Source organism: Falco naumanni, chromosome 2 (assembly GCF_017639655.2).
Source record: "Falco naumanni isolate bFalNau1 chromosome 2, bFalNau1.pat, whole genome shotgun sequence".
NCBI lineage: Eukaryota > Metazoa > Chordata > Aves > Falconiformes > Falconidae > Falco > Falco naumanni.
The window spans coordinates 48,635,960-48,650,203 of NC_054055.1; the positions used below are offsets into that span (position 1 = coordinate 48,635,960).

The following is a 14,244-nucleotide window of genomic DNA, read 5'->3' on the forward strand; positions in this document are numbered from 1 at the left end:
TATGCTTAAAATACTTTAGTGAGATCCATTCTCTCACATGCCAAGCTCAAGTGCAATACTTTACACACCGCTTATTTCTCTATGAAAGCCTGCAAAATCACTCAGCAACTGCAAGGTTCCATAAGCCACCCACTCTATAACCTGGGGACTAATGGAGCACGGGGCTTAAAAGAAAAAGGAGAGAACACTTTCCGTATCTTGTGGAAAGATGAAGTCATAGCAATTATCATGGGGGGAAACTTTTTTATGACTGTTTTCTTCAAGATGTATGTAACTTCCAAAAGTAGGATATACCATCTTGATTCATTCTTAAAAAACAAATACTATGACATGAAAGCTTGCTTGTTACTGAGAGATAAAAATAGGAAAAAGTCTTGGTTTATGACTTGTCAGTAAATACTTAAGTAAAAAGAAAAAATATCATTCCCTAAATCAAACAAAAATTTATGGACTCAGGTTTGATATAAAATATCCATTTTGATATTTAAATATCCACTTGAGCTAATTTTAGGTAGCTACTCTACATTGGAGCAAGAGCCCCTGTCACCTAAGCCTTGCAAAATTCTAACAAGTTACACTGCCAACTGCCTTAATCCTTTGACAAAAACTGAAATATGTTCCTTCTGTGCAATTAAGTTACTACTGGGAGATTAGATTGCGTCATCCTAACTCATAAGTATGTCTGTCTTTGTGAGTGAATTCCCTCCCTGAGACTGGATTTGTGGGAGGGATCTCCTTCCTCCAGGACTGCAAATAAATGTGCAAGAACGTTCCTGGGCACCATGTTCCAGCTGGCCCTGAAAGGACAGCATCCATGCTGGGCAACCCCTTTAACCTCTGCAAGATGGGAGCTGCTGGCAAGCTGACTTTTGGGAATGGCCCTGGAACATTTTAGCTCCAGAAATGTGCTGGGGAATAGCTTGGGAGAATGCTTTTTGGCACATGCTTAGCTCACACCAGGGAAAGTCTTAACGCTTCACTAGCGTGGGCAATTGCAATCCATTGTCCAGGAACATTTCCACCTACCGTCTGATTTACTAGTACAGAAGTGGCCAGGGACACTGTTGTGCACTTTCAGACTTTGTACTGTGATTGAATGTAAGCTCAAGAGAACAGCTCAAGCACAGTCCTGATGTAAAGTTCACTTTTTATACCATTATACTCCCCCTCCCCCCATATATTTCAGAAAAACATACACAGTCTTGTCTTCCACTTGAGATGAAGGGATCTGAGGAATGCCTTCCTCCCCAAAACCAGTATTGAGAGTAGTCAACAGTGTGCAGTTAGACTTCACATGTAGCTGCAATATTATGGAATCCTCTTGCACTTGTTTTAAAGTATGAACACAGTGTTTTTCCAACAAAAAAAGTCACTGAGTGATAAAAACATACACACAATAAACAACTGCATAATCTCTCCAGAGCAGCAGGGGTAGAAGACAGTAAACCCACTGCTAAAAGGTACAATTGCATTCAATGAGTTCAGCAAGAAGGCATTGATACTCCTGCTTTTCTTTACTGCTCAACACAGCTGCAGTTAGGTAAGTTCCCAAAGTGCATTCTAGGTCCCTCTACTTACATACGTCACAGTGCCAAATGCATCAGGGGGAAAAAGAAAAAACATAAAACTAACACTCCATTAAATTATCACTCTGTCTACAATAATTAAACACCATGACCCAAAGCAAATGACCCAAAGCAAACAAAACTATTACAAAATTGTCTCCTCTTTGCAATAGTTTATGAAAGAGAAATGAGAAGGAAGAATAACTTTGTTCACTTTTTGTATTTGACAGCATTTGTGGTACACCAGCTTTTACATGTGTCTTACATGATAACAAGAAGTAACATCGATGCTTTAAAAAAATCAGTAATTGATAAAAACTGCACTACAGTGGAAGCTGACAAAGGTCTGAATTAATTTTTAGACCTAAGGTGGAACTGTCTGTCTGTAATTAAAGTAACAGTCTTAAGTATAACCAATTAGTGCATTTTATTTACAGTGCAACTAATTTTGAAACACGGATTGCTATAGCCCTGATGTTTGACTTCATTTCTGAAGATGACAATGTTAAGTTTGAATGGTCATTTAGAAATTTTTCATTTTGGTGTCTTTTTTGAGACACACTGAAAGAGCATCAAAATATTCTTTTGTTAGTATAGCAGCCTTCAATACCTAAAGGGGGCCTACAGGAAAGGTGGAGAGGGACCTTTTACAAGGGCAGGTAGTGATAGGACAAGGGGTAATGGTTTTAAGCTCAAAGAGGGTAAATTTAGATTAGATGTTAGTAAGAAATTCTTCACTGTGAGGGTGGTGAGACAGTGGAACAGGTTGCCCAGAGCAGCTGTGGATGCCCCCTGCTCCCCCCCCCGAAGTGTTCAAGGCCAGGTTGGATGGAGCTTTGAGCAACCTGGTCTAGTGAAAGATGTCCCTGCTCATGGCAGGGTGGGGAGTGGTAGAACTAGATGATCTTTAAGGCTCTTTCCAACCTAAACCATTCTATAATTCAACAATATTGACCACCGTATGATTTATGATTGGTTGATATATACTGCTTCTTGATCAAAAAAAAATTAAGGTGAAAAAAAAATATTTTAAAACCCCATTTTTTTCAAAGTGCTCTCTACGCCCATAAATTGGTGATTCATCCTGATACACTCTTGTGTACTGGCTCAGACTCTTAAGTTAAACTTGTCCCTGCAACATCCGATTTGCATCAAGTGCCTTCTCTTGTAACATAACTCAGGTGCACCAAGTGGTTTTGTAATTATACAGCAGGCTTTCAGAAAAGCAGAGCTTATAGAGTCTCTTACATTTTTAAAACAGACTATCTCCCTTGGCATGATTGTTTTAAAATGTAACAGAAGCTCCTAAAAATAATGCTATATAATAGTAGGCTATGTTGTCAAAGCCTCTGGTTATTGGTAAATTCTACTGAAATGGGAACTGACTTATTTTAGTCTAAAACTTTGGACATTTTAGCCATAAGCTTCTCCAACCAGCACGTAGGATTTGAGTCAGAGAAAAATAAATAAATAAATAAACAAACAAACAAATAAATAAATAAATCGTTCCTACCAGACAGGCAATTAGAAACTTCAGATACATAGTACAATGTCTGTTGCCTTTTCCGAAGGTTTAAAGCACTGAACTCCCACCTGTTTCAAGCGAAACCATTGCTGTTCATGCCCAAAGGTAACTGCATCAGCTCTCTTCTGAGCAATCCCTGTGACAGAGGAACAGCAGATGATGCTTTTACAGTAGTAAGACCTCTGTCTCTGCCAGCTGAAACATAGAGCCAATAGGTTAAAACAAAGGGGAACTCTTTAAAGACACATAAAGCCTTCTTGAGTAATAAAAACCACACTAAAGAAATGAAAATAAGATGTTTTCTGAAACTGTGGATTTCAATGTCACATGAATGGAAAAACACTTTGTATCTCTCTAAACCACAGAATAAGCACAGCAAGGTAGTCATTTTTCCCATGTTGTCTCAAACTTTCAGACACAGAAGTCTGACAATACTAATGAGAAAAGCCTGTTTCATCCTCCTCTTTCACCGTTTGTCCTAATAAGTGGCAGTAAACCTTTATGTACTACGGCTAGGAAAGGTCAAGGGGAGGGACAAGGACCAGAAAGAAGAAATACATAAATAAATAAGACTGCCACATAGGGCGTCTCCTCAGGTTGAAACAGACGGTATTTTTGAAAGAGAAAGTACTATTTATACACACATAGTTTCCATGTCAAACTGTCCTGATTTCAGTGAGACATCAATTTTTATTTCTAAACCTCTGATTTAAAATCAGATTGTGTAAACAGGAATAAAACTGAGTATTTCATTGCTAAGGATATGGTGTGCTTTGTCACAACGTAGTCTACCTGCAACCCCAACCTGAAATTTATTTTTTTAAGATGAGCCAATTTATTGCTGACATATTCAGTAAGAAATCTCTCCAATACTATTCATACAGACATTACACAATCAAGCGTGCTTTCACATTCAGCCAATTTCTTTCTGGGTCTCTGCTCCAGTGATTGATTGAGAAATTTGTCTCAGCAAATGAAGTCATTACTTGCTGTACCTGCACCCATCTGGGAACATCTGAGACGAGACAGACTGTTCAAATCTGTCTTCCACAACTGTTAATTCCTAAAAATAATTGAATGTTCCACTGCAGTACAGAAATGCATTCTATTGTCTCCCTGCCATCTAAGGATAAGCCTTGAGATTTCACTCATCACAAAAATGAATTATTTTATATTTTGATAAAAGTGAAAAAGATATTACAGATAATACTGTACATTAAAAAAAAAAAAAAGGCAAGTCATGCTGGGTGCATAAGTGATCAGTACTTTGCTATTGTCAAGTCACTTCCACCTCACACATGCTGAGTTTTGTAAGAAAGTATATATAAAAGCTATTTGTTAATCATCGCGACCACTTAACTACTGCACTTCCTCATTTGGAGAATTCGGCCTTTTGAAGACTTGATTTGGTAACTCCGTTGAATATGTAAAACCTCACCTGAATATGATCTCAAATCCTTTAAGAACAGATTTTATTTCCATCTGAAGTACTCTATCTTTTTATTCGCCACTTGAATCCAAGTTTGTCTTTTTTTAACTGCTATGATCACTATCTCAAAAAGAAATTATAATCAAGCCTCAAACCATTAAAGAGCAAAATAAAAAATTTGCTTGAGGATATTAATAGAGATATTTCTAAGTTACTGTACAAGCACATTTTGATGCACTTATTTGCAGCTCATACCATACATACATAACTCTTGGTCCAATCCTTCAGTCTTTAAGCAAACCTTACAGTGACATCAGAATTTATGAGGTTAATGGATCAAAACACTAAAGTGACAACACAACAAATGGAGCAATAATGAGGGGTTTCCCCTCTCTCATGGCTTAATAGCTGTTTAAAATCAAAGTCCTGTATGGTGTGTATCTGGCATGACTTTCATGGCTATCCTCAAAACCTGTGTGCGGAAAATTTTCCTTTCTCGGACCTCCACTTTCGTATCTCAAAGGACAAAGTAGGCATGCTTTAATAACATTATCTCAACCCACTTGAAAAGTTCTCTTAATTCTTACTAAAACAATCTAATCTGTCTGAGGCAAGATTTTGGTTTTATTTAGAATAGTAAACCTTATCTAAATAACTGTAATATTAGGATGTTAATTAACGTACACAAGCCAACTTTTAAAGAGTCCACTGCATACACGTGCTATTCATACTAACTGAAGCCTAGACCCTGCACCTGGTTAGCCCTAATGCCATCTTCCCATATGTCCTCATTTCCGAGTGTCATACATGCAACCCAATTCACTAGCAGTGGACTTACCTGGGATGGGGGGGAATCCACTATTTATCCTCTTTAAGAACCAAGTGGAAGGTTACAACCAGTGTTTCATGTTAAGACCAGCTTCAAATTTCACTATCGAGAAGAAGATGGTTGCCCTTTTCCCTTGGAACCTATCTAGGCAGTCAAAGCACTTGCTATAGTGCAAAACAAAACACACCCAGAATTTTAGTACTGGACTTCATCTAGTAGGTCTTAAGAGATGCAGCCTCCTTGACTGCTACACTGCTCAGCCATACTGCAGTTTTCCAGTTTCACCTTCAGTTTTCCTTAGAGAGATCTTCCTTGACTGAAACATAAGTCACTGAAAAGACAGGGCTCTCCTTCAGTATTGTCAAGTTCATCAATACAGCCAAAAGACTAGATTTACTTTCTACCAAAATCAGTGGGGTTTTGGGTTTCTGAAATATAGTCTAAAGGTCAAAGGTTCTCCCCAGAAATGGACTATTGGATCATTCTCATGTTTGTTTTCAATCAGCAAGGCTAACCCAGGACAGTTTAGGCAGAAGCACCTGTCTAATTGAAGAATCACATTCAGTGAATGGAAGCGCATGGTGGTTACCAACCCCTTCAAGAACAAATTTTCTAAAAAAAAAAATTTAAAAAAATAACAAAAATCTGTTTATCAGCAGCCAAGTAAAATCTCACATACATGCCTCAACACTCGGTCACAGTATACTGATGCGCTTTAAATAAGGACAAATTACTCATACAACATAAGCCACCTTCTTCCTGGCAAATTCCTCTCCTAAGGCTAAATATATACTGCTTGTCTTTGTGTACCAAAGTATCCAGCCAGCTGATGCAGAGAGAAAAGAACACTAGCTTACATTTTTCGCTAGAGAGGTAAGGAAAAAAAAAAGAACAAGGCCCATGTATCAGCGATTTTTGTTTTGCAAGCTAGTCAGGACCTGCACTTTTTAATTCCACTTGATGATTGATAACCAATTCACACAAACACACAGTGTAAGATTTTTGAGTACTACAGACTTATGTAAAATAGCCCAAATAGCAGATCACAGATGAAAATTAAGGGGCAAAAAGATGTAACATTTACCCAATGCTCTGGTTTTCAACTTTTAGTGAGCTTTTAATTTATTGGTTATAACTTGTTTTTGTTGGAGAGGGTTCAGAAAAGGCTGTGAGATTTTTCTAAGCGTCAGCTTAAAAATACTTACAACTATTTCTTAAATGCCAGCTTAAGAAATGTATAAATAAAATCCAACATTAAGACCTCTAAACTTGGAGAGACATGCTCAGAACAGGAAATGATAGTTTGTTAATAAAGAAAGGTAAATCATTCTCCAGTCTTCCGGTGGGAAACTTGGCAGCAAAAGGATTTTGACCTCAGTGGAAGGTAACTGTCACAAATGACAAATCAAGCAACTTTCTTCTTAGAAGTGGGGCAAATGTTTGACATAAGGCTGGACTGCAGTCAGATCTATCATTCCCTGTGGCATATTCTTCTACTTTTAACAAATAATCCTGCAAGCTTTTTGCACTGACCATATTAATTTTCTTCTTTTTTTCCTCTCTCTCTCTCTCCCCGAGTAAAGCTGTGCAAGCCTAACATTTTTTGTGAACGATTACTTATTTCCTATTTGAAGCACAAAAGCTCATCACTTATAGAATAGGTCAAGCTTTCAATGCCTATTAGTCCCAGTCTGGAATGAATTAATGCATTTTCCTATGTTCATTTTCCTCTTCTGTTGTAGAAACAGTATTTGGGACCTTTGTGCAAACGAAGGAAGCAAAAATCCTGTATTATTTTCAGGTAAATTAGTAAACAACAACAAAAAAAGACACTTAAAAATTCTGTTTTCGTATTAGACTCACTGTGACTGTATCACTGTAAAGTTTACAATTAGAAGTACCAGTTCTCCCAACTCAGAACAGTAAGTGGGAGGAAAAAATGACAAGTAGCCCAGTTTAATTTCAAACGTTAATATATTTTCTATTTTATAGTGAACATATGCATCGTTCACCCCTTATTTGCAGCAACTATGACGTCCTCATAAAAAGGGGTGACATTTGTAAGATGCCTCTTAAAATAAATATTTCTTTTTATAAAATAATAAAACTTCAAATAAATATTCTTTACACTAAACAATATGTTGAAAAAATTAGAAAATAAAGGCTGAATTTTACTGTAACTGTACAATATACATGAAGTCCAAAGGGAAATCAGAGTCTTGTAATAGAAGGTTTTCGTAAGACAAAATACAATCTAAAAACATACTGATTGATTCACATTCTTCCGAATGTACAACATATTAGTATAATATTTTGTGACTGTGCCATGCCTTATGACACCACGTATTTTTCACAGTTGAAAATATTATTGTATATACAAAAATATAGCACATTATCTCTGGCAGAAAACAATGAAAAAAAAGGAGTCATTTGCTAATTTACAAATTTTGCAAGTACTATTCACAAACAATTGAGTTGCCTAGGAGTGTCTGTGTTGCTTTAGCTTATGCAATATGTGGGTCACAATGTACTGCATCCCTTTTTTTTTTCTGTATGCCACTAGCTGGATTCTAACAAGCGTATCAGTTAAGATGGCACACACACAGAAAAGCATTTCACTGCAAACAGCAAAGTATACCCCCAACCTTTCTACTACAGTCCCAAGACCATAGCTGCTTAGTTGGTTGCATATGTACGTTAAAATAATCTTTGTTACTTTAGTATTTCTGACTAGTGATGCTATGTTGGCTTTTCAAAGTTCCTGGGGGGGACGCTGGGAACTTTGCAGCAAACGGTGTTGGAGTGTTTACAGCGGCATCCAGGCCGATTTACCCGGTCGTAACAGCCCTGGCACAACTTAAGGCAACCCTTGGCTGGTAGGTAACACCACAAGCAAGGCAGAAAGAGGGACACCACACCCATGGCGGACCACCTAGTGCAGCAATGCGACTGACTGCAGGAGCAGGGGTTGTCAGCACAGTTGTCCTCGTCATCGTTGGAGCAGTGATAGAAGAGGCCCTTCACGCAGCAAACGCAAGTCCCGTAATCAACCACGTTCTGGGCTGAGCAAAGACACTGCTTGTCACAGATCCAACATGATGGGAGGGTCCTTGGATAAGTGCACTCCTTACACTTACACTTCCCACAGTCCTCACACCTGTAGCTGTGCGCTCCCAAGTCTTCTTTGCTCAGTGGCTTCAGCTCACTTGACTTGAGCTCAGACTTGGGCTGCATTCGGACTATCCCGTCAGCAACTGGCCCCGAGGATGAACCTAGAAGTCTCTGTTCAGATGAATTACTGCTTGTACTTGTCCTTGTACTGCTCCGCGAACCTGTGCTGACTGTACTGATGGATCGGGACAGAGGTGCCCGAGGAGGGGCGTGTGTTTGTGCATGCTGAATCCGGCTAAAATGACGATGCTCGGGCAAGCCATGGGGCCTTTCATTTTTGGGTTGGGTTGCTAGTCGAGGAGTGGACTTGACCCCTGGCCGTGGAGCCACCGTAGGCCCCTCCGTATACTCATTTGTGTTTCGGATGGCTCTGATCTGGTCCAGCGACAAGACATGAACCTGCTGCATCAGGACATCCCGCAAGTCAGGCTCCCCGTGCGGTCTCCCACTGTCACGCCGAGCTTGTAGCAAGGCCTGCGACCCGCTGCCGTGCTGAGCTCTCGTCTCCATCGGTGCCCGGAAGCGTGCTCACCCCAGCAGGCTTAGAACACATCTGAAATCCTGGAGCGACAAAGAGAGGATTCACTATTGCAACTCATTTCATTGCTCTCTCCAGCAGCCTTTCAAGGCTGCAGGATACTACAGCACAGCACACAATCTAGTAATGCATCAGCCATTAAAAAAAAAGGAGCCACATCTGGGGCGGAGCGCGGGTGCTGGTCAGCTGCATGCACTTCCCTGCCCTCTCCTGCCTACTCCGGTGGAGAGCTTAAAGGGATTCTGTTCTAGGTCCACACATCTTAACTTGTGGCTCTAGAAAGTCTAGGTATTGCGCCTGCTAGCTAAGGCTTCCCAGGCCATCTTCTGGCTAGACCATGGCCTTCAAAGTGATTACACTTCAGCCACTTGAAGTGACTCTTCTTTTCACATCAGGCTATTGAAAACCTTAGAGATATATAAAAAAAAAAAAAAAAAAAAAAAAAAAAAAGCCAGCAAGTATTTAGCAAGTGTAATGTGACCAGCTGATGACAGACATATAATTCTCCAATTCTGTTTAAAACTGGATAATATTTTGGTAGGCTAGTCTCTTTACACATTAAACTTTATATGATGTAAATAGGAAATTTTAGTTTAATACCAATAGTCACAAGAAAAACACTAAATAGCAGTAAAATGTTTGAGGTTAGACATTAAATGAGTTAGTGCTACCAAAAACTTCAGCAGCACAAGTAAAAATATCTCTCTCCAGTATTTTAGTTGTGTGTCACACTTGTGTACACCACTGCAATTGTTATTTTAAGGCTCAACGCTACAAAAGCAATGATGCCATAGTTTTATTTTTTTAAAAGGTGAAAAATTCCACAGACTACATTTCAAATTGTAAATATTACCAAAAGTAGCTTGTGGGACAGAGGCATGCATAATATAATCAAACAGTGACAGCATCCAAGAAGTCTACTTGATTGCAAATATTACTTTAAAGGATCATTAACTACAAAGCAGAAACGCAAACTTAATTTAAATGGAAACACAGTAAAAGACCCAGAAGATGAGAACTTGTAAATAACTAACTTCCACAGTCAGATACACAAGTTTCTGGTACTGCCCTCTAAATTAGTTAGTATTTGGTTTGCCCTTATCATATCTTAAAGTGGTTCCAAAATCCAATTACCCACACAAAAATCCAGAACAATATTTTACAATTAAAACCCAAGCAGGAACCAAGCTTCTTACAAGGACCACACAATGTCTTCAATTATACCTAGAAAGAGCACCACAGTGTTACTCTGTACACACCAGTTACCAACAATAATACTATACCGCAGTATAATAAAATATAGCCAAACAGTTTAACAATGAATATCTCAAGACACTGTCTTTATTCTAACAGCAGTGGAAAACATTTAACCTTTTAACTCCTGGCTTCCTCCCCTCAAGTGCTTTTTGTTTTTAAGAAAAAAAAACCCTAAATTTTGAGAGTGACCACCTACTTTAGATATTGCCAAATCCTGGTTTGGACACAGACTGTATGTCATGCTAGCTCCCCGCCCAAAAAATAAAATAATAATAAAAAAAAAATCTGTCAAATTTATCTTGAAGCACTGCTTCTGTTTTCTTCAAGTTTAAACCTTTGTCATACAAGTTTCAAACAACAGCCTAAGCAGACATTTCCTCATCTGAAACTATGTGGAGATATAAGCTAATAGAAATTAAAGTATTTTCCCCATCCTTGAGAGGAACTATCAGCCCTATCTGCCCTCCACGTCCAGGTTCTAGCCGGGCTCGGCCAGCCGAGAAGGTAGGCTGAACCAAACCCTGCCTTCTCCAGAGATGACAACCCGGCGCAAAAGCAGAGCTGACTCTGACCTGCAGGCGCTTAAGACGACAGCGGTGGCGGTGGCGGAGCCCCCCTCGGACGCCAAGGTGGGCGCTGGAGGAGAAGCCCCCGCGCTCCGCTCCCGTCCCCGCTACAGCTGCACCCGGCGCGGAGGGGCGCGCAGCAGGTGGGAGGCGCGGCCCCTCGCCTGCCGGAGCGCGGCCGCAGGCGCCGCCGGCAGCCCCGCAAGTGCAGACAACCTGGAGATAACCAGGAGACATCCTCTGGGCTGGGAGGTGGGAGGGGGCTGCTGCAGCCGCCTTATCAGGAAAGTCAAACCCATGTTTCCTTTTAACTCTTCCCCCCTGCCCTCCCCCGAGAGATGCTAAAGAAGACTTCCCCTCCCGGGTAATGAGAGGCGCCCCGCAGACGGTCTGAGACAACACCTCGGGGACAGTTGGGCAAAAGGCAGATTACCCCCCCTCGCCTTGCCGTAAGCACCCATTCAGCTTCACAAAGCCAGCCGCTGGAAAAGCTCCTCTTATTGTACGCATATTCTGCAAACTGCCGGACCTTCAGTCCGCCCCAGCCCGGAGGGACCCAGAAGGCACTTTCAGCGGGCCATCGGTCCGAGTCGGGCGAAACTCCTTTTTCTCCCCCCGACAGATCCGCTAACAGGGCAAGATGCAAACCTCCGGCATTTATTTGCAAACATACATTCGCCTGAACATTCTTACGGGAAAGCACGTCTTCCCCTCCTCTGATCTAACACTTCTCCCCTTCCCATCCACCAAGAGCAGAGCAGCAGCATTTGCCTTTTTGTGTGTGCATGTGTGATAACACGATTCCCCACTTCCAAAAGCCAAAGTCCACTCTCGCAGAGCTCAAGTGCCATGATAGCTAACTTTTCCTAGCTGGGATTGGCAAAAGGGCGAGCAAGGGGGCCGGGTTTCGCGTTCGGCACATTTGGGGAAGTTTAAAACGCAAGGGGCTTCTTGCGTGCTGTGGAAAAAAGCCCGTGTCTCGCTGGCTGGGGGAAGGCGAGCCTAAGGGGGAGAAGTCCTCTGCTCTTGAATTTCTGTTTTGTGTCCGAAGCCTGTGCAAGGCACCCCCACCCCCATCCCCACCGCACACACACCAACCACCTCCTCCTCTTTCAAAGTGCTTTGAAACCCCCATTAAGGGCCGAGTGTGTGATCAGACTATGGATTAGGGCAAAAGGGACTTTACCATCGGGGTGGGGCAAACTGACACACAAATAGCATGCTGAAAACACCAGCAGCTTTTTTTTCTTTTCCTTTTTTTTTTTTTTTTTTTGGGGGGGTGGGTGGGGTGTGTGTGTGTGTGTGTGGGGGGGGTGTTACAAAGTAAACCCACCAAAGGGAGGGGGAGGGAAAAGCAAAAATCACGGCTTTCCTTCCTTTCCATACCTGCCCTCTGCATAGAAGAACCTGGGGAAGAACTTTGCTCGTCTTATGAATCGAGTTAATTTCACCACACGAGAAATACTTATGTGTATGCGCGCACACGCACACACACACACACACTTGTACCAGACGTGCACTCGCTTCCGAATTGCACGGATCTCCCGACGCCACCACAGACGGGCGTAAATCACGCACCGAAGGGCGAGTTGCTCGCTCTCCCCCTGGACAGTACAAACCGCCCCGGCGCTCGCCAGCCCCGCAGCGCCCTCCTGCACCTCCCCTGGGGCTCGTCCGACACCCACGCGTGCCCGGCCAGGCAGGGGCGCGCAGCACCGCCCGCGCCGGCTCCCCGCAGCAGCAGAACACGCTGCAGCCTGTGTGCCCGTGCCTGCGTGTGTGTGTCGGTCTGTGTGTGCCCCCGACCTGCCCGCAGCCCCCGCGGCCATGCCCGCCGGCCCGCTCAGCCCTCCGCCCCCCAGCGCAGCCTTCCGCGCCCCCGAGGCACCCCAGCGGGGCGCAAACGCGGCGCAGCCCCCAAATGCCAGCGGAGCTATCCCCCCCCTCCGCCCCCCGGAGAGAAACCGCTCCGAAATCCCACCTCCGGCTCCTCTCTGAGAAAGGAAGGAGCGGGGAAAGGGGAAGAGGGAGAACCTGTACGAATGGAAAAGGGATCGGCCTCAAACATTTCCACGAGTTTTCTTGGAGTAACCAAGGGGGGTGGGGGGTGGGTGTACTGAAAAGCTTGTTTTGCAAAGAAGGAAAAGGCTCTCACCGTGATCGCGGCGCTGCACCAAACCCCTCTCTCTCTTGTATTTTCTTCTTCCTGCGGTTTGCAAATAAATCCAGCCCTAAAGCAAAAAAAAATTCTTTTCCAAACTCTGCTTTAGTCCAACTTGCAAATTAGAGTAAGAATGATCACCATGTAAAAAAGTCCAGAGCAAAGTTAGGTCCCTCTCCCCAGACAGATTATAAATACGTGTGTGCGCGTATATACTATAATAATAATTAAAACACCTCTCCGGATCGGGGTGGGTTTTCCTTGCTCCTAAAAAGAAAACACTCAGTCTCTCTCACACACACTTTCCTTTTTTTTCCTCAATGAACAGGAGGCCGAATCGCCAATACCAAGTCACTTTTTTTGTTGTTGTTGCAAATGATCAAGAGCAAGGGGAAAGCCAAAGAAAACAAAATAAAGTGGATCTAAAATAAAATCCCAGAGCTTTCTTCCACTGAGCTCCTCCAAAAAAGCAGCTTGTGCAATGTAGCCGTTCTGCTGCTTGCTGCAAGCTCCTCTCCCCTCTCTCCCTCTAGCTTTCTCGCTCCCTCTGCGAGCGTGTGTGTGTTGCAGGCAGCTCTGTGGTTTGCGATCGGGGGGGTGGGGGGGGGGATGTTTTGGGAGCGCAGCGGATTTGTGGTGGTGGTTGTTGTGTGTTTGGAGGAGGAGGAGGAGGAAGATTTGAGATCTGAGCTGTAGGGGCTCGCCGTTTTTCTGCTCGCTCTCCCTCTCCCTCTCTCTCTTTTTCTTTCCGGAGGAGGTAGGGTGATCTCTCTGCAAAAGCAGCAGTAAATGGCGTCATGTGGATCTGAGGAGGAACAGAGCAGTTGTTGTCCCAGAGGATATATCGCATCCGGTCCCAGCTCATTGGCTCTGCGGGGCTACATTCACTGGCGCTCCCAGCGCCCTGCCAGCACTCCGAGCTGCGGGAGGCTTTCAAAAGGGTAGCGCCGCCGGCCCGGGCCCCGGCCCGTCCGCGGCGCTGCGCTGCTCCGCGCTGCTCTGCGCGGGGCGGCGCGGAGCGGAGTCGAGCGGAGCCCCGCTGCCGGGGCCTCGCCACAGCCTGTTTTCACAGGAGGCTGCTCCGTGCGCGGTCACACGACGCTCGGGGTTCCTTTTGTGCTCGTGTACGCGTTCAGAGGAAGGCAGCGATAGGTTTGCAGGGGAGCCGAGGGCGGCTCGCTTCTCCCGGGGAGGAAGGCACGC

General features: G+C 43.4%; 1 protein-coding gene across 3 annotated transcripts; it reads right to left on the reverse strand.

Annotated features, from left to right (window-relative positions):
- Positions 1-7,303: 7,303 nt before the first annotated feature.
- On the reverse strand, positions 7,304-13,585 carry SPRY2 (sprouty RTK signaling antagonist 2). Of its 3 annotated transcripts, none has more exons than XM_040584360.1 (2): positions 13,036-13,585; positions 7,304-9,080 (listed from the first exon to the last, which is right to left on the reverse strand). In XM_040584360.1, the coding sequence occupies exon 2, from the start codon at positions 9,027-9,029 to the stop codon at positions 8,088-8,090; it is 942 nt and encodes a 313-aa protein (XP_040440294.1). In that variant the 5' UTR covers positions 9,030-9,080; positions 13,036-13,585; the 3' UTR covers positions 7,304-8,087. The 3 variants fall into 3 exon arrangements, with proteins under 3 accessions (XP_040440294.1, XP_040440298.1, XP_040440297.1); XM_040584364.1 differs by lacking the exon at positions 13,036-13,585 and adding an exon at positions 11,554-11,940; XM_040584363.1 differs by lacking the exon at positions 13,036-13,585 and adding an exon at positions 10,887-11,542.
- Between the last annotated feature and the right edge of the window lie 659 nt (positions 13,586-14,244).

Coding starts and splice junctions, on each gene's coding strand:
- SPRY2 (XM_040584360.1), bottom strand. CDS start 9,029: ATGGAGACGAGAGCTCAGCACGGCAGCGGGTCGCAGGCCTTGCTACAA.